This window comes from Harmonia axyridis, chromosome 2 (genome assembly GCF_914767665.1).
Source record: "Harmonia axyridis chromosome 2, icHarAxyr1.1, whole genome shotgun sequence".
Classification (NCBI taxonomy): Eukaryota; Metazoa; Arthropoda; class Insecta; order Coleoptera; family Coccinellidae; genus Harmonia; species Harmonia axyridis.
This window is the reverse complement of record NC_059502.1, coordinates 12918251-12939645: the sequence shown is the minus strand read 5'-3', so window position 1 is coordinate 12939645 and position 21395 is coordinate 12918251. Positions and strand designations below refer to the sequence as shown.

General features: G+C 33.5%; 4 protein-coding genes across 5 annotated transcripts in view; 2 read left to right on the top strand and 2 right to left on the bottom strand.

Annotated features, from left to right (window-relative positions):
* Nucleotides 1–21395, bottom strand: part of LOC123674047 — a 226372-nt gene that overhangs the window by 47487 nt on the left and 157490 nt on the right. Inside the window, exon 7 of the mRNA XM_045608871.1 lies at nucleotides 9876–10076. Within this exon, the coding sequence (XP_045464827.1) occupies nucleotides 9876–10076 (201 nt within the window). The remainder of the gene's footprint in view (nucleotides 1–9875; nucleotides 10077–21395) is intronic.
* LOC123674044 (tudor domain-containing protein 5-like) lies at nucleotides 200–4288 on the top strand. Of its 2 annotated transcripts, XM_045608867.1 has the most exons (4): nucleotides 200–769; nucleotides 1485–1899; nucleotides 2732–2956; nucleotides 4002–4275. In XM_045608867.1, exons 2-4 carry the CDS (start codon nucleotides 1537–1539, stop codon nucleotides 4029–4031), a joined length of 618 nt encoding a protein of 205 aa, XP_045464823.1. In that variant the 5' UTR covers nucleotides 200–769; nucleotides 1485–1536; the 3' UTR covers nucleotides 4032–4275. The 2 variants fall into 2 exon arrangements, with proteins under 2 accessions (XP_045464823.1, XP_045464822.1); XM_045608866.1 differs by having other exon boundaries at nucleotides 487–769; nucleotides 2732–4288.
* Nucleotides 7319–8938, top strand: LOC123674046 (KH domain-containing protein akap-1-like). Its single transcript, XM_045608869.1, has 2 exons — nucleotides 7319–7491; nucleotides 7913–8938. Exon 2 carries the CDS (start codon nucleotides 8074–8076, stop codon nucleotides 8734–8736), a length of 663 nt encoding a protein of 220 aa, XP_045464825.1. The 5' UTR covers nucleotides 7319–7491; nucleotides 7913–8073; the 3' UTR covers nucleotides 8737–8938.
* Nucleotides 13922–15534, bottom strand: LOC123674045 (actin, muscle). Its single transcript, XM_045608868.1, has one exon. The coding sequence runs from the start codon at nucleotides 15367–15369 to the stop codon at nucleotides 14239–14241; it is 1131 nt and encodes a 376-aa protein (XP_045464824.1). The 5' UTR covers nucleotides 15370–15534; the 3' UTR covers nucleotides 13922–14238.

Below are 21395 nucleotides of genomic sequence, written 5' to 3'. Positions count from 1 at the left end.
TTGTTTCAAGGCCGTCCGAGATAATTTCAAAATATCCGTAAAAATAAATCTGACTAGGTTTGATACTTCAAAGAAATGAAATACAATACTGTCACGTGAACTGTGAAAACAGAAAAAAAAATTTTGAAAGAATTCGTTGATTTACTATTAGAAATAATATACATATAGCAAAATTTGTATTGATATTAACATTTCAAATTGAGCTAGACAGGGTGAGTTTGGAAGTTGTACACTGAATTTGACCATAGATTCCATCCATAAAATGAAACACTTTTTCGTTTTTCAACTGCGAGACTTTGCTTAAATCATTTTTCTTCTACTTTTACCATATTACAATCTATTGACCTAATTTCATTATGAATTTTTTAAATCCTCAATGAAAAGTGATGTATTCATCATTATCTTATTGGAGGGAAACGATCAAATAGAGATTGATTTTTTTGGATTACAACGTGATCACATACAGCCATTTGAGCAAGTGCATCTCGTCTGAAATTATACGAGGACGAGGCGTGTATTTAAAGTAAGGTCTCCAAGGCCATTGCATCGCCGCAAGTAGCTCTAGATGAAATCTGGCAACACTGTTGTATACGTTAGGACGCTCAGTCTTGACATAGCCATTTGCAATGGAAGTGCCGGTTGTCGCTCTCGCCAGATGCGAGTTACGTTCAGTCATTTAGTTGGCCGAAAAACTCCAAGATGTATGCAGAAGAGACTCTATTCATTCAATTTTGGTGAATAACCTGCAATACCGAAAATTGTCAGCCAGGTAGGTCCCGAAAATGCTTACCCCGGAGCACAAAGTCAAACGTGTCCAATGTGCCCAAGACTTTCTCGCCAGTTTTGGAGAGGATAGAAAAGAATTTCTTGATTCAATCGTCACAAGAGATGAAACATGGGCTAATTATTACACATCGGAAATTTGCGAACGATGAAGAAGTTCATGAAGCGGTTATTTCGTTCTTGCGCGAGGCGGCGGGATCGTGGTTCGAGGAGGGGATACAAAAGTTTGTCGTACGAATGAGGAATCTCATCGAAGTGAATGGCGATTACGTAGAAAAAAAGCTTAGATTTCAAGCTTTACAGCAATGTAAAAAACTTAGTGAATAAATGTTATTTAATGTGAAGAAAATAAATGGAGACCTTACTTTAAATACACGCCTCGTAATAATATGTAAAATGTGATCTCCTGCCAAATTATCCTCATTATTTGTGGATCTGGCTAAGTCTATCGAATAAATAAAACATAAAATTCAATAATTTATAGAACTTCTATGATTAAAAGTTTGGGTTCTATGTTATCTCGGGTGTGAATAAACAGGAGTGTATTAGCCCACTCTGAAAAAATTATAATATGTTGTGTTATCCGAGTTTAATCTGGAGAAATGATAATTAAAAAAGAGTTTAATATCGCTCTGTATGCCACAATATTTCAATAATACCTACAGCAATTTTTAGTTTCACATCATTCTTTATCTTTCCAGGGTATCGAAATACCAATCTAAGCCGTCATTAGAAATTGACCGTTTGAATGAAATGGAGGAAAAATCAGAAGAAGATATTCCGTTTGTCGAACTTTTCGGGTTTGACATATCGCTGAAACCTGGCAAACCTAGGCCCTTGGAAATGTGCAAACCTGATTCGAACGAAGATGGTATTAAGCAGAAATTGATATCTGAATGGATATCTGCGAGTTGCGAAGATCTTACTGCTTTATCTGGTGTTCCCCTTGACACATGGGATTATGACGAAGAAATGAAGAAAATTGAAACAATCGAACGGTCACTCAACGAAGATTTGGATAGTATTGAATACTATCCGGTGAAAAACTTCAATCTCGAAAGTGAAAATACTGAGTCTAGGTCCGTAGGAAATGAGTTCAGTATAAACAGTTATGAGGTGAGTTATTTGATATTTTTCCAAGAATCGTTAATTCTTACTTTTATTATATTTCGGTGATTTTCAATTTTTCATTGAACCATATAATTTGTCGATATATTTCAATTAAATTCTGGTATTTCCATTAATCATATTGCGATGACAATTGAAATCTATAACATTTCATTATCATGAATTTAATATCACTGAATAATAAATATAGGGAATTTCATTATAAAGTGAGCAATCATTAATTTTTTATTTCAAAGAAAGATTGAATACGATACATTTTTTATGAATGACGCTCGTTCACCGAAAAGAAGAACACAAAACCGACAGAGATGACATTTTGGTTGTTGATATAAAATATCTCTTTCAAGCATTTTCCAAAATGCCGAGCTGGTAACATAATCCGAACCAAATAATATTGAAAAATATTTCTGTTATCAAAGATGCGATCGTAATGTGATTTTGCTTCTATACTTGAAATAACAATTTTATTTCGATAGCTTCATCAGAACAATAAAATATTCGAGCGGAAAATCGAAAAAAATTAGGACAGCTATGACGTGAAGTTACTAGCTTATGAGCGCTAGTATTAATTCGCCTATTGCTCCCTTGTCGACCACATATACACCGATGTATCGTCTTTGACTCCCAAGGTGCATTTTTCGCAGGAATGAATGCGCGCTCAAAAGCTCTTGTCTTTGAGCCAGTACTTTCCTCATCTTTTGATTTGATTTCATAATTATATATATAATGAGTACTAAAAATAGCAGATCACTGCATTACGGCAAACAATGTTTCACGCTTCAAAAAGATGTGATTTTTATTCGATTTTTGTATTTTCTAGGCATCTGGTGACTCCAAGGCTATTCAAAAACAAGAATTTCCGAAAGAAAATAAAAAAAAGACGAAAAAACTCAGGAAAAAGGGATTGAAGAAACGACAGAGTGTACCGTCGATTGATAAACAAGATGTGGATATAATCGAATATCCAGTAAAAAACATTATTTTGGAAGAAGAAGATTCTAGAAAACTAGTCATTGAAAGAATTCGAGTGAAAAAAATGTTCGAAGTGAGTTCCAGAATGAAGATGGTTGTGGTGGGAGTAAATGATCCGTACAGGTTTTGGATCGCCACCAACTTCATAGAAATGAAGGAACTTATGAAGGAAATGCAGACATTTTATAGAAATCATTCTGTCGGAGATGCAATACCAGTGAAATGTCTGCAGAAGAATATGTACTGTGTGGCTCTTTTAAATGGAATGTACTCAAGAGCTACCATTGTAGAGTTGGAAAAAAAATCTGAATCGGTCAAACTATTCTTCATTGATTTCGGGCAAGTCTCAGCTCAAAAACCAGAAAACATTTTTCCTCTAACTGAGGATTTCGTGAAGCTTCCGGCTCAAGCTGTGAGAGCTTCTATCGATGGTATTCAGCCGCCATACAAAGGCACCCTATGGTCGGATGAAGCGTGTCGGATATTCGAGAATTCCCTATTATTAAAAGAAATCAGAGCGGAAGTGGTGGAGCTGGATGAATACCAGAACGCTCTGAAAATAAAAATCTCAGCTCCAATCAATTCCGTTCTGGTAACGAATGGACACGCCATCTTCAATAGGGTGCCCCAGAAAGATGTTGACGCCGCGGTTGAAACCAAATTAAAAGAAAAGATGAAAGATATACCAACTTTCCATGATCTGGAAAATTGGAAAGTTCCATGGAATTTCGAAAGTTACTTAAAAATTCCAAAATAACTGTGGATTTTGATAGAAGCTCTCACAGGTTGAGCAGGAAGCTCCATGAAATCCTTCGTTAGAGGAAAAATGTTTTCTGGTTGTTGCCCGAAATCAATGAAGAATAGTTTGACCGTATCGGATTTTTTTTCAAGTGTACAATGGTATAATTGAAAAAATTGAACTGGTATTGGATTTTTGAATGATTTTTATAAAATTCCTGCATGTCATCCATAAGTTCCTTCATTTCTTTGAAGTTGGTGGAAATCCGAAGCCTCTACGGATCATTGACACCTACCACAACCATCTTCACTTTCGAACCTACGTCGAAGATATTCTTCACTTGAATTCTGCTAATCAGTTGTTTTCTGGAATTTGTTAGGAGAAAACCAAAATCTGTATGGATCATTGATGCAGAAACGTGCTGGGAGATATCAACATCGTAATGAACAAGGAACAAAAAATTCATAGCATTCCAACTCATTGAGAAGACCATGATTGATCGATATCCATGGAAGAATAAATGATTAAATTGCACGGAAGATAAATATGAATATATTACCGATTATAAATATTGGAGAAACAATTTATCTTACTTGAATTATTTTTTCAAACAAGTTATTAATTTTTGTTATGATTTTACTATTTGAAAATATTAAACTTTTGATTTTTTTATACTTAATGATTTTTATTCTGATGACCATATTCCTCTTCCACACCCAAACTACTAAGAATTACATTAACTTGATAAAACACAGTGGCGACACGAGTGGTTTCATTTTAGATTTGGCTGTCGGTTTTTTAGCCAAATACTGGCGGCTGTTTGTTTACATTATCCTTTTACCTGGTATATTTACATTTCTAAACAATCTAGTTTTCGTTAAAAATAAAAGTTTATGCCTTTACGTTCGATTAAATATTACTCGAAAACTTTCTAAATGAAAAAAAGAGTACCTCGTGAGTAAATCACTCGTTGGTAACTTGTAAAGCGCGTTTTTTTAAATAGTAGCAATTTCAAGTTTCAGTGAAACTTCAATTCAGTTGTTTTCAAAGTGAATGTATTATATATTAAAAGCCTTCAACTTGTTTTTTTTTTGTAATTTGAATCATTTCAACCGGTATAAATTAATGTGAAATTGACAAAAATTCTATAAATTTATTATTTTATAATGAATAATATTATATTATGATTTCAAAAATCAAGAGATAGCGCATATTATATACGATACATTTTTTATGAATGGCTAGCGCTCGTTCACCGAAAAAATCAACATAAAACAGACAGAGATGAGATTTTGGCTGTTGATATGAAATAATATCTTTTTCAAGCATCTTCCAAAATGTTGAGCTGATCACATAATCCGAACCAAAAATATTGAAAAATATTTCTGTTATCAAAAATGCCAACGGAATGTCATTTTGCTTGTATACTTAGAATAACAATTTTGTTTCGATAGCCTTATCAGAACAATAAAATATTCAAGCGGAAAATCGAAAAAAAATAGGAAAGTGCTGAAATTGCGCTCAAAAGCTCTTCGAGTCAGTATTTTCCTGATCTTTTGATTTAATTTCATAATTAAACAGGGTGTTTCCTAATTGAATGTTAATATTTATGAGGGTGATTTTGGGGCCCATTTTAAGAAAAAAACTCCATATGAACATATGTCTTGAAGGTCTCACCTTTTGAGATACTCAGTTGTTTTTAATGTGAATGTATTATATATTAGAAGCCTTCAATTTGTGTTTTTTATTGTAATTTGAATCCTTTCAATCGGTTTGAATTAATGTGAAACTGAAAAAAAATTGATGTAAATTTATTATTTTATAATGAATAATATTATATTACAATTTCAAAAATAAAGAAATAGCGCGTATTATACAGGATAATATATACGATACATTTTTTTGAAAGACTAGCGCTCGTTCATCGACGAGATTTTGGCTGTTGATATAAAATAATATCTTTTTTAAGCATCTTCCAAAATGTCGAGCTGATCACATAATCCGAACCAAATAATATTGAAAAATATCTGTTATCAAAATGCGATCGGAATGTGATTTTGCTTGTATACTTAGAATAACAATTTTGTTTCGATAGCCTTATCAGAACAATAAAATATTCAAGCGGAAAATCGAAAAAAAATAGGAAAGTGCTGAAATTGCGCTCAAAAGCTCTTCGAGTCAGTATTTTCCTGATCTTTTGATTTAATTTCATAATTAAACAGGGTGTTTCCTAATTGAATGTTAATATTTATGAGGGTGATTTTGGGGCCCATTTTAAGAAAAAAACTCCATATGAACATATGTCTTGAAGGTCTCACCTTTTGAGATACTCAGTTGTTTTTAATGTGAATGTATTATATATTAGAAGCCTTCAATTTGTGTTTTTTATTGTAATTTGAATCCTTTCAATCGGTTTGAATTAATGTGAAACTGAAAAAAAATTGATGTAAATTTATTATTTTATAATGAATAATATTATATTACAATTTCAAAAATAAAGAAATAGCGCGTATTATACAGGATAATATATACGATACATTTTTTTGAAAGACTAGCGCTCGTTCATCGACGAGATTTTGGCTGTTGATATAAAATAATATCTTTTTTAAGCATCTTCCAAAATGTCGAGCTGATCACATAATCCGAACCAAATAATATTGAAAAATATCTGTTATCAAAATGCGATCGGAATGTGATTTTGCTTGTATACTTAGAATAACAATTTTGTTTCGATAACCTCATCAGAACAATAAAATATTCAAGCGGAAAATCGAAAAAAATTGGGAAAGTGCTGAAAGTGCGCTCAAAAGCTCTTCGAGTCAGTATTTTCCTGATCATTTGATTTAATTTCATAATTAAAAAGGGTGTTTTCTAATTGAATGTTAATATTTATGAGGGTGATTTTGGGGCCCATTTTGAGAAAAAAACTCCATATGAATATATGTCCTTAAAGTCTTACCTTTGAAGATACTTGGCCACAGCCTACTACGATAAGTAACAATTCTTTCTAACATACATAATGTAATTTATTTCAAAGCAGAGAAACGTTTTTTGTTAAGCGCAACCGTGCATCGGATTGAAAAAAGTTGATTGATCAACTTTGGTAAAAAATGTTTGGGAATTTTAAAAATAATTTTTATTTCAAGGAAAAATCTGTGGCGTACCATCGATGTCTGCCAAAATAGGCAGATCAAATTACGTACGAACGCCACTGGTGGAAATTAAAAATAAAGTTATACATTAAAAAATGTCTCTTGATTCATAGTATCTATATGTATGACAAATTTCATTAAAATATCTGAAATGGTATTGTAGATATTAATAATAAATGATTTATTGTTTACTTTATCACCCTGTATCTCTAAAGGTAAGACATTTAGGACGTATGTTCAAATGAAGTTCTTTTCTTAGAATGGGCCCAAAAATCAACCCCATAAATATTGACATTCAATTAAGAAACAACCTGTATATGAATTGAGTACTAGAAAAAATAGCAGAATCCTTGCATTACGGCAAACAATTCTTGTACCAAATTTCATGTAACTTCTGAAAAAAGTTCCATGCTTCAAAAAAATGTAATATTTTATTCGATTTTTGAATTTTCTATGCATCTGGTGACTCCAAGGTTGTTCAAAAACGAGAATTTCCGATAAGTAATAAAAAGAAGTCGAAAAAACTCGAGAACATAAGATAGAAGAAACGAACGGGTGTACCGTTGACTGATAACCAAGATTTGGAGAGTATCGAATACATCAAATCCGTTTAAGAACATTATTTTCGAAGATGAAAATGCTGGGAATGCATACATTTCAAATATTGTTGAAGATGTACATTTCGATGTGAATAAGTGCATCAACAATAGTTATGAGGTGAGTTATTTGATATTTTTCCAAGAATCGTCAAGAATTTCGTCATCAACTACTTTTAAATTTCGGCTATTTTTAATCTTAATGTATAATCTCTATTTCTTAACTCCATAAGTTTCAACGAATATTAATAACACACCAGAAAACGTGAATATTTGATAACTCTTCCACAACAAAAACTTCTGGTCAACTATCATATACCCTAATTATCACTTTTTAATTACAATGAATTTCTCACAACAATTGAAAATATTTCAGATTTTATTCAAAATTTTTCTAAAAGAAATTTCTGTTTAAATTATCGAGGATTGAGTTAATGCAAAATAATGTTACAAAAATGTCTGCATAATTACATAAACAATATTCTTTTTATCATTATTCTGATCAGTTCATGTGGAATTTATACTGGATATTTTTTTCTTAGGATGATGTTCGGCTGAAAAAAATCCTAGAAAACAAGTAATAGACAGAATTCAAGTGAAGAAAATCTTCGAAGTAGGTCCGAAAGTGAAGATTCTAGAAAACTAGTAATTGACCGAATTCAAGTGAAGAAAATGTTCGAAGTGAGTTCCAGTTCCATTGAAGATGGTTGTGGTGGGAGTAAATGATCCGTACAGGTTTTGGATCTCTACCAACTTCATAGAAATGAAGGAACTTATGAAGGAGATGCAGGAATTTTATAAAAATCATTCAGACAGAGATTCAATACCCGTAAAATGTCTGCAGAAGAATTACTGTGTGGCTCCTTTAAATGGAATCTACTCAAGAGCTACCATAGTAGACTTGGAAAATAATTCTGATCCGGTCAAACTATTCTTCATTGATTTCGGGCAAGTCTCTGCTCAAAAACCAGAAAACATTTTTCCTCTAACTGAAGATTTCATGAAGCTTCCGGCTCAAGCTGTGAGAGCTTCTATCGATGGTATTCAGCCGCCATACAAAGGCACCCTATGGTCGGATGAAGCGTGTCGGATATTCGAGAATTCCCTATTATTAAAAGAAATCAGAGCGGAAGTGGTGGAGCTGGATGAATTCCAGAACGCTCTTAAAATAAAAATCTCAGCTCCAATCAATTCCGTTCTGGTAACGAATGGACACGCCATCTTCAATAGGGTGCCCCAGAAGGAAGTTGAGGCCTCAGCTGAAACCAAATTAAAAGAAAAGATAAAAGTTATACCAACTTTCCACGATCTGGAAAATTGGAGAGTTCCGTGGAATTTCCAAAGTTACTTAAAAATTTCCAAGTAACTGTGATTTTGATAGGAGAACTCCATCTTCAAAAACCTTGAATATTACGCAAAGAATACATTGAAAATGAAAAAATATTATCTTCTCTTCCTAACCCAAATTTCATAAGCTTCAGTTTTATTCATAGAAGTATTTTTTTAATCAAGTTATTAATTTTTGTTATGATTTTACTATTTGAAAATAATAAACTTCTGATTTTTTTTATACTTAAGGATTTTTATTCTGATTACCATATTCCTCTTCGAGACCTAAACTACTAAGAATTACAGTGACTTAATAAAACACAGTGGCGACAGGAGTTGTTTTATTTTAGATGTCTAATTAGATATTATTTTCGTCAAAAATTAAAGTTTATGCCTTTACGTTCGATTGAAAATTAATCGAAAGCTTCCTAAATGAAAAAAAGAGTACCTAGTGAGTAAATCACTCGTTGGTTACTTGTAAAGCGCGTTTTTTTAAATAGTAGCAATTTCAAGTTTCAGTGAAACTTCAATTCAGTTGTTTTCAAAGTGAATGGATTATATATTAAAAGCCTTCAATTTGTTTTTTTTGTTATTTGAATCATTTCAACCGGTATAAATTAATATGAAATTGAAAAAAAATCTATAAATTTATTATTTTATAATGAATAATATTATATTATAATTTCAAAAATCAAGAGATAGCGCATATTATAAAGTTGAAATTAAGACTACAGGAGAGGTTATTAGAAGAGATAATTGAAATAACACCAAGATGAAAATACGGATTTATGAATTATTAATATTATGAATATTAGACAAACCAGTTGAATTATTTGTATAACTGTTTGGTTTTATTAATTAAAAATGATAAACTTCTAATTTTCTGTAATGCTTTATGATTTTTATTCTGATTACCTTAGTCTTTTGTGAAACCCAAACTACTAAGAATTATAATGACTTGATAAAGCACAGTGGCTACACGATAGAATTGAATTTGACCACGAATTCATCATCAGTAAGTCTGTTAGGTTAGGGTAACGAGCGTTCAACAAGAGCTATTTTCAGAAGGAGAAAGGCTTCGACAAAAATTTCTTGAGTACAATAAATTATGTCTTTGAAATATTGAGTAACATTTTTTTCATTTCTGTGAATTATTTCGAGAATCGGGGAACTTACCATCATTTTGTAACTTTTCACAAATGAAATAGTTCGGTGTTGAACAATCTCGATCATTCCACATGAAATTATTCGCTAATCCTGTCACTGATGTTGGTAAGGAATAGATTCTTCTCACTTCAACGCAGTCTTGATCGCTTAATCCATCATCATTCGGTTGGCGATTGTATTGTCCATGCTGAGACCACCCAGGAAACCAATCTGCAAAATAAGATAAGAATTAGAGGTTTCATAATGTATTTATCATAATACTTTGAGTTTCCTCGAATAAAACTGGAGGACTGGCATTGTCTTGAAGTTTTCAGTAATTCTATATTTTTAGGGTATATCAACTTGCAGGTTAGGTAATTGATTATTTGTATTCCGATTTCCGAAGATCAGACCTCAGATTTTCGCTGAGTAAATGGAATTAAGTTTGAAGTTGATGCGAAATTTCGTGAAAATTATATGAACATGAACTTAAACGAGGAAAGCTCCTGATGTCAGAGTTTTTCTTCTTTTTTTCTAAATTTCGATCTGCAAAGATTGTTATTTTATTGATAAGACAAATCGATTCGATCAAAAAATGCTTTTCTAGTACACTCTAGAGATATCATTATCAACTTTTTGCATTCGAATAACGCATATATAGGACACTAGAAATGATACAAACCAATATTTCAATGATTGAGAGAGGTATTATATCACTTTTAGAATGAATCCACAAATATCGGATAATGATGAGTGACATTACTTTTAGTTAAAATTTAGTGATGAATCCAGTGGGACTCTAAATACGTGAGTTAGTGAGTACGTAGGTACTGAAATATATAGGAACCTCAACCATATTCGACATCAAAGTAACTGACAGGAGATCACAGAAAGGTCGATAGAAATGTCTTCCACAAAGTTAACTTCAGATCAGGCTATCATTTTGTCACCTGTTGTTGGAATACCAACTAGTGACTGTATACAAGCAGTCGGAGATAAAGTTGGACCAAATAACTTATTATATGCTTCAAGACTCAACAACACTGTATGTATCTACCTAAGCCGTCCAGGACTAGTAGATTTTCTCATAGAAAAGCATATACTGATAATTCAAGGTCAACAAGTACAAATAAAGAGGTACGTCCAGACAATAGTTATATCGAACGTACATCCTACAATTCCTGAAGATGTTATTGTCGACGAACTAACTAGACTGGGTCTGAGACCTTTGTCAAAAATCACTCATCTGCCGCTAAGGATGTCGGAAACAAGCTACGAGCCTCGCTACGAGCACATACTGAGTTTTCGAATAGTCATTGACATCTCCCCAACAGAGGATGTCCCACAACACACAACTGTTTATCACGGTAATCATGCTTACCGACTGATGTTCCATGTCGATGAGGATCTCTGTACAAAGTGTTTACTACCTATCCATCAGAAACATGATTGCTTGTATAATTGATTGAAGTCGAATTAGTCAGAGAGACAGTACTTCAGAAATGATTGTTACTTGAAATCCATCGTATAATTTTTCAACATGAAATATAAGTCAAGCTTTAGTTTCGAAAGATGTGAAGGTTTTTGTCAACGTGTTGAACGTAAATAAAATTCTGTGGACAAGGGTAAATACTAAACCTTCAATTTAATATCCTGAAATTGAAAACTCTTCTATGTGAAATGAAAGGATCATTGAGCAGAACCCGATTCAATTCACCTTTTCTTTAATCTTAGGAAGAACACTACATACTAATAGCATATAGGCACAACAGAAGAAAGTGGAAATATTGAAATATTTATTTTTGTAGCTACTCTGGAAACAAATGAATGAAATAGATATTGCTCAAACTAAACAAACTTGTAATGTATGCTTCTGAAGATTCCAATTTCAATCAAATGTTGTGAAATTTTCAGTTGATAATTAATAATTTTAATGATAAAGTTGATTAAATGATTCTGATATACAGAAATTCCAGGTGAATATGTATTTGAGAATTGAAAGAATTGTTTGTATATGATACATCATTTTTATAGCTTTTTCACAGATTTGTTGAGATTAATATAAGGAGGAAGAAAAGTTAGTTCTTATTATATGATACATCTTTTCAAAGCTGTTTTACTGATTTGTTGAGATTGATGACCCATCATTGTCCTATTTTTCAATTTAAAATAATAATAATGAAAAATTATATATAAGTTGGAATTTTTTTTTGGTGAATTTGTAGGATTACTTCCAATTATTATTAGTACCAAAAAACGTTTCTTGTGATCTCAAAGTAATTAATGCATTTGCAATCGATTCATTGTCTATTTCATTGTATCCGAATAATTTTGTGATTTGGTGAATTATTTTGTACGAGGGAAAATGGTTAAAAAAATGATCAAGTTCATAATGTACAACCTCTCTAAGTGAGCTTCTCACTTTTTGTAAGTGAGAGAATTATAATGAGTATAGAGAATGATGAAATTTCAATCAAACACCTGCAAAATGCTATCATTCTATTTTCAATTTTTATTGTTGTCTAATAAGTGTATGATTTGATAAGATTATCTACTTTCCCTAAAGGAGTCCAATATAGACGTCTGATCTCGTAATTTGATAAAACATTAAAATAATCAAACCAAGAAATCTTCGATTTATTATTGATTATCCGAAAAATGGGAGATTTTGTATATTACAAAACTTATTGAAATGTGTTATTTTGAAGAATATCTTGTAATATTTTTCTATATTTGCTTGAATTTTCCATGACGTCATTGACAAGAAATCTAATGTAACAAGAAATTTTGTACGAAACATTTATTCCTTTTAGGTATAGGGTTTGCTTAAGTACGTAGAATCGACTAAAATAATAAAAAATATGGGTTCTAATTTGAAAATCTTGAGTTTTGATGAATTTAAGATGTCCAAGTTCATGATCTTCTTTTAAACACCCTGTACATTTTTGGACCAAACCGCGAAAAGTCTTATAATACTTCGTATTGCAGAATTGAAAAAGAATAAAATTTCGAAAAAAGCTTTGCCGAAATATTCAAAAAATGCGAGTCCTCATCGCCACCATTTTTTTTTAAAGAATCCCGTTTAGTATTAACAAAAGGTATGGCATATTGCTGAAATTGTCATAAAAAAAGCTATCAAATGTTGCAATAATATACTGGGTGTGCCATTTGAAATAAGGAAGTAGTATTCTGATTCCGGTATAACCGTAAGTTGTAGAAATCTGAAAATATTTCAGGGAGAAAGATCATTGTTTCAAACCCTAACATGCAAAATTTCAGCACAAAATTATGATTAGTTTTCCATAAACGTCTAATAGGTCATCGCGGTGAATCACTTTGTATATCTCAAAACAACTCCAAGTTCTCTGTTCACGGACCCAAAAAAATTGTAGTAATATCTATTCACTCTCCCCCGAGTTCATTGGACTATCAATAGATTCATATTTACCGCATTGGATATTTTCTAAAATAGATATCTCACATAAAAAATCTAAATAACACGAATATGAACCCAAGCAATTCTAGGAATAACCTACCCGTCACTGGTTTGCTATTTCGAATTACTTCACCTGAATGAAATCAGACGAGTAGGTAACAATTTGCGGATAGCTTATTTCATATCATTAATAGTAACAATGTCATACAGTGACATATTTATATAGGTAGCATGATAAAATGTGAATTGTTCTCGAATTTATTTTTAGGGGTTCTCAAGTTAACCGAAAACCTCATGTGCCAATCTATTATTAACAGATCTAATTTGGTTCTCTCCATAATATGGAATTTCTAAAAGTTGACTCGAAAGTACAGAGAAATTAGAGGAGGATGTTGTGTTCCCTTTTGAAAAAAGAGAGTAAGTATAAATATCACACACCATACTAGGAGTGTTATGAAAAGAGGAATAATGTTTATTTTCGATTTATAAATAGAGTACTAGTTAAATATAGAACAGATGTCCAAATATGGTCATGAGTTCAGCGATCAACCCGATCTATTAATAGAATTTCACTAATGATCTTCTCGTTGATAGTTTTGTTTAGAGCAACGCTCTGTTGGGGGTAATGAAATGCGAGAAATTTCCGTTGAAACTCATTTAATCAAAATATAACTTACAAATATTGCCGAAATTTATTTAAAAAAAATACATTGATAATAATAAATATAATAAATAAAATAACTTAGATGGTTTTTAAATAAATAGGCAATTGTTTGAAATAAATTGAGTCAGGCTATTAAACAAGTCCTTCTGAGGCCTGCTGCGGCTGAGTTCTTCAAGTTATTCGGTTCTTGTCTGCACGGTGGCGTTTGCATCAAAAGTCGCGTCAATACAAAAGGGTTTTTAAGTACAATACAATATAACAACATGATGACAAAAGATGTAAAATCAATTGACTTAGAAACATTTGCGGTGGACGATTCCAGGGCCGGATTCGTCGTATTCCTGTTTGGAGATCCACATCTGTTGGAAGGTGGACAGAGAGGCCAAGATGGATCCTCCGATCCAGACGGAGTATTTCCTTTCTGGGGGAGCGATGATCTTGATCTTGATGGTCGAGGGAGCAAGGGCGGTGATTTCCTTCTGCATCCTGTCGGCGATACCTGGGTACATGGTGGTACCTCCGGAGAGGACGGTGTTGGCGTACAAGTCCTTACGGATGTCAACATCGCACTTCATGATGGAGTTGTAGACGGTTTCGTGGATACCGCAGGATTCCATACCCAAGAAGGAAGGCTGGAAGAGAGCTTCAGGGCAACGGAATCTCTCGTTACCGATGGTGATGACCTGACCGTCGGGAAGTTCGTAGGACTTCTCCAAGGAGGTGGAGGCGGCAGCGGTGGCCATTTCTTGCTCGAAGTCCAAAGCGACATAGCAGAGTTTCTCCTTGATGTCACGGACGATTTCCCTTTCAGCGGTGGTGGTGAAAGAGTAACCCCTCTCGGTGAGGATCTTCATGAGGTAGTCGGTCAAGTCCCTACCGGCCAAGTCCAAACGGAGGATGGCGTGGGGGAGGGCATAACCTTCGTAGATGGGTACGGTGTGGGAGACACCATCACCGGAGTCCAAGACGATACCGGTGGTACGACCGGAAGCGTACAAGGAGAGTACGGCTTGGATGGCGACGTACATGGCAGGGGTGTTGAAGGTTTCAAACATGATTTGGGTCATCTTTTCCCTGTTGGCTTTTGGGTTCAATGGGGCTTCGGTCAAGAGGACTGGGTGTTCTTCTGGGGCTACACGGAGTTCGTTGTAGAAGGTGTGGTGCCAGATCTTCTCCATATCGTCCCAGTTGGTGATGATACCGTGTTCAATGGGGTATTTCAGGGTGAGGATACCTCTCTTGCTTTGGGCTTCATCTCCAACGTATGAGTCCTTTTGTCCCATACCGACCATCACACCCTGATGCCTGGGGCGACCTACGATGGATGGGAAGACGGCACGTGGGGCATCATCCCCAGCGAAACCGGCCTTGCACATACCGGAACCATTGTCAACGACAAGAGCCGCAACATCGTCGTCACACATGTTGTCTGATTTACGTTACACAGATGCACAGACAGAAAGAACTCGGAGCTGAATAGCTTAGCGACTGACTGAACTGATTCGGGAACCGTTGTTTTATAGGTTTACCTCCCAGATACGCCGCGTATCAGTTTAGAGGCGGGCCATGAGAACTATTTTCGGTTTTTACTATTAAAGAAGCACACATCTCGCATTTTCGAGCGGTGAAATTCGTCCGTCTTACGAAATCGTCCGTTTTTCGGGATTTCCATACTGAATATCCTTAATTCGATATGTTGATATCAATACACGAAAATGTCTCATTTGTTGATCATCTTCAGGTCGAAAATTCATTTCCACAAATATTTTAATATTAATTTCATCTGATAATAAGGATAAGTAAGGAACAAATTCATTGAATATTTCGTCTACAATTTTCAACGATGGGCGATTTAGATGAAAAAAATTTTAACATTTTTTTAGTTTGCTTTTTTAAGTTGCAATTTTATTCGAAAATGAATTTCCATTAACATTAACCCGCAGAATTAGATGACGGAGGTATAGTTATGATTTCTATCATAAAACAGGACGAGTTAGAGTCTTTGGTAGAAAATTATTGCATTGTAGGTAAACGTATTTCCATTATTATTAACATAAAGAATTTGATTGAGAAGGTATACATGGTGTCCTAAAAAGACCTCTCGAATGAAAACGGAATGTAGATCAGAATGTGCTCTGCCTGATTTGAAAAAATTGTTTTTATGAAAGTCTCACAGTTTTCGAGATATTTGATATTTTATGAAAATGTTGAATTTTTCACTTTAAATGCTTCCTCTCACGTCATAGGTAAATTGAATACTTTTCGAATCAGTCTTTTTCTGTCAATATTGCTGAATGATTGCCTTACTTTATGCACTGAAAAAAAGAACAAAATATTATACAGGGAATCTAAAAAAAATATTTAAAATTCACGTTGCGAAGAAATGTTTTTCTGTACCGCATTCGATCTGAGCTGGTGTAAAAAAACAAGCACTTTCTGCATATTAAGTTAAGCCTATTCTGTGAGAATTTCGAAAAGATAAACCAGATAAACATTTGAATATTTTTTTTTCTAAATGAAGTTCTCCTGTATTTTATCTTTCAACTTAATATGCAGAAATGGTCCAGTGCTTTTTTTCAGACCACCTCAGATCGAATTCTGTACAAAGAAACACTTTCTCCAAAACGTGAATTTCAAATTTTTTTTGTAGATTCCCTGTATAATATTTTGTTCTGTTTTTCAGTGCATAAATTGAAGCAATCATTCAACAATATTGATGGAAAAAGACTGATTCGAAAAGTATTATATTGTACCAACCTATGGCATACGAGAAAGTATTCGGTGAAAAAATTCATCATCTTTATAAAACATCAAATATCTCGAAATCTGTAAAACTCTTATATAAACGATTTGATCACTTTAGGTAGAGCACATTCTGATAATTTCTACATAAAAAACTCAAACCAAAACCTAGAGACTAACTGAAAAATCTATCTGGAACACCTATGACAGCATTTTCAAGTGTGGAATTTATGAAGCTTATTGTATTATAATGCTTGAATAATATGTGAAGTTTTCAACGAAAAAATCGAATTATATTATATATTTTGAAAAGCTACACGAAAAGACAAAAATAAAAAAAAATTGTAAAGTTGTAATGAAACTGAGGAAAAAAGTGACCAATTTCTGATTAGATGAGATTATAAAAATTTGATTATGTTCTATTGCAATCGAAAATTTATTCTAAAGGATATAAATTCCCGATTACAAATCTCGAATGATAAAATTCAAAACAAATTTCCCGAGATCAGATATCTCGAGATGAAGTAGCACATGGCATGATATTAAAAACCCAAATTTGCAACAATCATATTCGATAACCGTCAGATCTCACCGATTCCGAATTTCGAATTGAATATTCGATAAGAATGCTCATCCAACCATAGACGTTACTTTTCCGCAAACGATCCTGTTAAGGCTTTTGCATCGGTCAAATGGAGGTATTATGTTAATTTCAGTTTATTAGAAAATAAACTTCGCTGTTACGGTGTTCTTATTGAGCGTGAAAAACTAGAGCGAAAAATTTAATGCATTCGACATGTGAATATGATAAAATAATCAAGACAACTAATTAAAAGGTTTAAGATGGACTGAAATGGTGTGAGAGGAAGAGTCACTTATTGTGATGAGGATCCACTCATAAAATAATAACACAATTCTACTAAATGAGTTAATAATAACATTGTTACTTTAAAACTAGACGAAAAATTCAATACTAGGTCGAGTATAATAGGCCAATTGAAAAGTCCCTGGTCTATCATAGTGAAACACATTTTTTGGCAGAATTCGATTTTATTATTCAACATGGTTGCCTTAGAAGGCGATTCAGCAATTAAAACTTTTCGATACCATTTTTGTACGATTTGTCTTTCGCTTCAAAATAGGCTTCAGTTTCGGCGATTACTTCTTCATTGGCGCTAAATTTCTTTCTAGCGATCATTCTTTTGAGATTTGAGCACAGGCAAAAGTAGCTGGGGGACCAGATCTGGCGAAGACGGTGGATGCAGAATCAATTCGAAGCCCAATTCATACAATTTTGCCATTGTTTTGTGACACGGCGCATTGTCTTGATGAAACAGCCTTTTTTTCTTCAAATTGGGCCGTTTTTCAACGATTTCATCCTTTAAACGATACAATAACGCAATGTAATAATTGCTGATGATGGTCTGGCCTTTTTGTAGGTAATCAATGAATATTATACCTTGCGCATCCCTGAATACTGATATCATAACCTTGCCAGCTGACTGTTGTGTTTTTTCCCCGATTTGGATTCAGTTCTGAATGTGATCGAACAATTCAACAATTTCTGAAGGTTGTTAAAGAGCGTATATTTCTATAATTGAATGACAGGTAACCTACTGAACGAAAATGACATAAGAAATATCAAATATGCAATGTTGCCATTATACAAATTTCAAATTGTATCATTCCCATTTGAAAGCCCTTTGACTGAACAATAGATACATACCCTAAAAATTTCAAGTTTATTAGGTTTGTCCGTTCGAGAGTAATCGTGTTCACAGACGGCCGGATCGGACGAACATAATTTATGACCACAGATTGATTGAGTCGAACCATAGAATAATAAACATAAATAGAGGGAGTACACGCAATTTTTACATGTCCCCAACATGGTTAGATTACGTTGTAGGATTGTGACATATTTTCAAATCCACAATTATACGATATCGTTATGAATGTATATTATTTTGAATGACAAATATTTATTTGAGTGATTCTCGATTGAATATGCAAATTTGGAGTCCGATATTTTTTCTAATTGTCGAATCTATATTGAGCAAAATATTTATTATTTTCTGTATCTACCTGCTGAAGTCTGAGGTTTGGCAACTTTTGCTCTCCTAGTGTCATCGGTTGTTTCACGTTGTTTGGATAGCTATAAGTTTGTTTTCTGAATTTCTGATATATTTAGGTATTTATTTCAATATATTTTCAGTTAATATAAAACTTTGATTCACAATGGGACATAAGAAGTGCGTTCTTTGTAGAGAAACTCGCGAATTGAGTGAAATATCGTATCACTGATATGTTTTCATTTCCGCACGCTTCATGTCAAATTTGATAGTCCTTGTTGGGGACAAAGTTTGCTTACTGAAAATGACGTAAGCTCCCTCTATCTATGTGTATGTTTGAGAGCATTCCTGGCTCGAAATTCGAAAAATACAGACATCTTGATGAACCGATACAGCGATCTGTTCGAGAAACGAAAATCATGTATCCACTTCATTCCGGTGACGATCCATTTATGAAGTGTTTTGATTTGTATAGTCGAATTTGATTTTCTCACGAATGCATTGATGAATTGATATGAATGTGCAATAACATATAGATAGCTCTCGATTTTCAGTCTTATCATCAATGGCTCCCATAGAAATCGATAAAATATGTTCAAATCACCGTAAAGATGACATGATAAGATGTATCTACATATATTGTTTCAATTGAATTATGAATGTATTTCGGACATGATGAAATGTTGTCGCGAAATATTTTATCGCATTGTTATTCTGGAATTTATATTACGTTATGCGATACTAGTGAATCCTTTTCAAATTCCTAATAGAGGATTTTCAGATAATTCTTCGATTGATACGAATTTATCTGCAAATTCATTATTTATTGATAAGGAACGAATGGATATTTATTGAATCAAACTTTTATGTTTTCCTTAAAATTGGATGACAAATCTTTATTTCATTGTTTTCTTATAAAAATTAATTGACAGTTAAGCTATTTCCACTTGAATGAAGGAAAACGAGAAATTCCATGAAAAATTTTAAGAAGAAAGTCCTATAAACTTGGGCCCGCAAACGCAATGTTTTCGAGATACAACGTGTTTTTTGTAGTTCTACTTTTTTGAGACGTTTATACCAGTTTATCGATTGAGCTATAGATTGAGCAAATAAGTATCAAAACTTATAACTTATCTATTCATCACAGCTTAATAACTGGATCCTTATAATAATTTAGATTTTTCCTTAAGATCACTAGAGAATTGTTTGGAATTTTTTTTTCTCGAATTTGGTTACAAAAAGTGAAGTACTGAAATAAAGTTTCCTTTTAAATGTCTTCATCAAAAAAAGTTCAGGAGGAAAGAAGCGGGCACTCTTACAGAAAAAATACCACCCTGTAGATTTACATTCAAAATGCGCATATCACATGGTGAAAATCTTAAATTGGAATATATATGCCAAATTTTAGTTGAATGTCTTGTGAAGGGAAAGTACCATGAGAAAAAAACCCATGTTCATAGTATTTTTTTCCCAAAGTGCTTTAAAGAATCTTTCATTTTCGTTTGTACCTCTAATTTAGGAACTTGTATAAAATAGCTCCTTCGAGATTTTACAGTTTGAATAACTGCTATTTGATTTCGATTCGTATGAATTTTTATCATTACGACCTAGTCAATCCAAAATTCCTCATCATATCATTCTCAGATTTTTTTTGTTTTTGATATCGCTTCCTTAGATAGAATCGCTTGTAATCTGAATCTTCTCCTACAAGAGGAAACTATTTGCTCATACATTCATAACTTCAACAACTAAAAATAGCTCTAACTCTAATGAACAACCTTCTTATCCGAAGTGTTCATTTCAGCGCAACAGTTTTATAAATGACTCGTACCTGTTATGAATATTCGCAGCTGAATCAACACGCACGCATTAAACCCTCTAGGGACGCACATAAAGGGTGCTTTTTTAGAGCTATAGAACTTTAAATTGCAATAAAACAACGATGGATTATTTGATTGACATGAATTTTATTTATCCACAAGATAATCTTGTGGCATTACTATTTGAATATGATTTTCGGCATATGACCGCCACGGCTGACTCGGATGTAGTCCAATCTGGACGTCCAATTTTCGATGACTTTTTCCAACATTTGTGGCCGTATATCGGCAATAACTCGGCGAATGTAGTCTTCCAAATGGTCAAGGGTTTGTGGCTTATCCGCATAGACCAATGACTTTACATAGCTCCACAGAAAGTAGTCTAGCGGTGTTAAATCACAAGATCTTGGAGGCCAATTCACAGGTCCAAAACGTGAAATTAGGCGATCACCAAACGTGTCTTTCAATAAATCGATTGTGGCACGAGCTGTGTGACATGTTGCGCCGTCTTGTTGGAACCACAACTCTAGGACATCATGGTTGTTCAATTCAAGAATGAAAAAGTTAGTAATCATGGCTTTATACTGATCACCATTGACTGTAACGTTCTGGCCATCATCGTTTTTGAAGAAGTACGGACCAATGATTCCACCAGCCCATAAAGCGCACCAAACAGTCAGTTTTTCTGGATGTAACGGTGTTTCAACATACACTTGAGGATTAGCTTCACTCCAAATGCGGCAGTTTTGTTTGTTGACGTAGCCATTCAATCAGAAGTGTGCTTCATCGCTAGACAAAATTCGCTTATGAAAATCG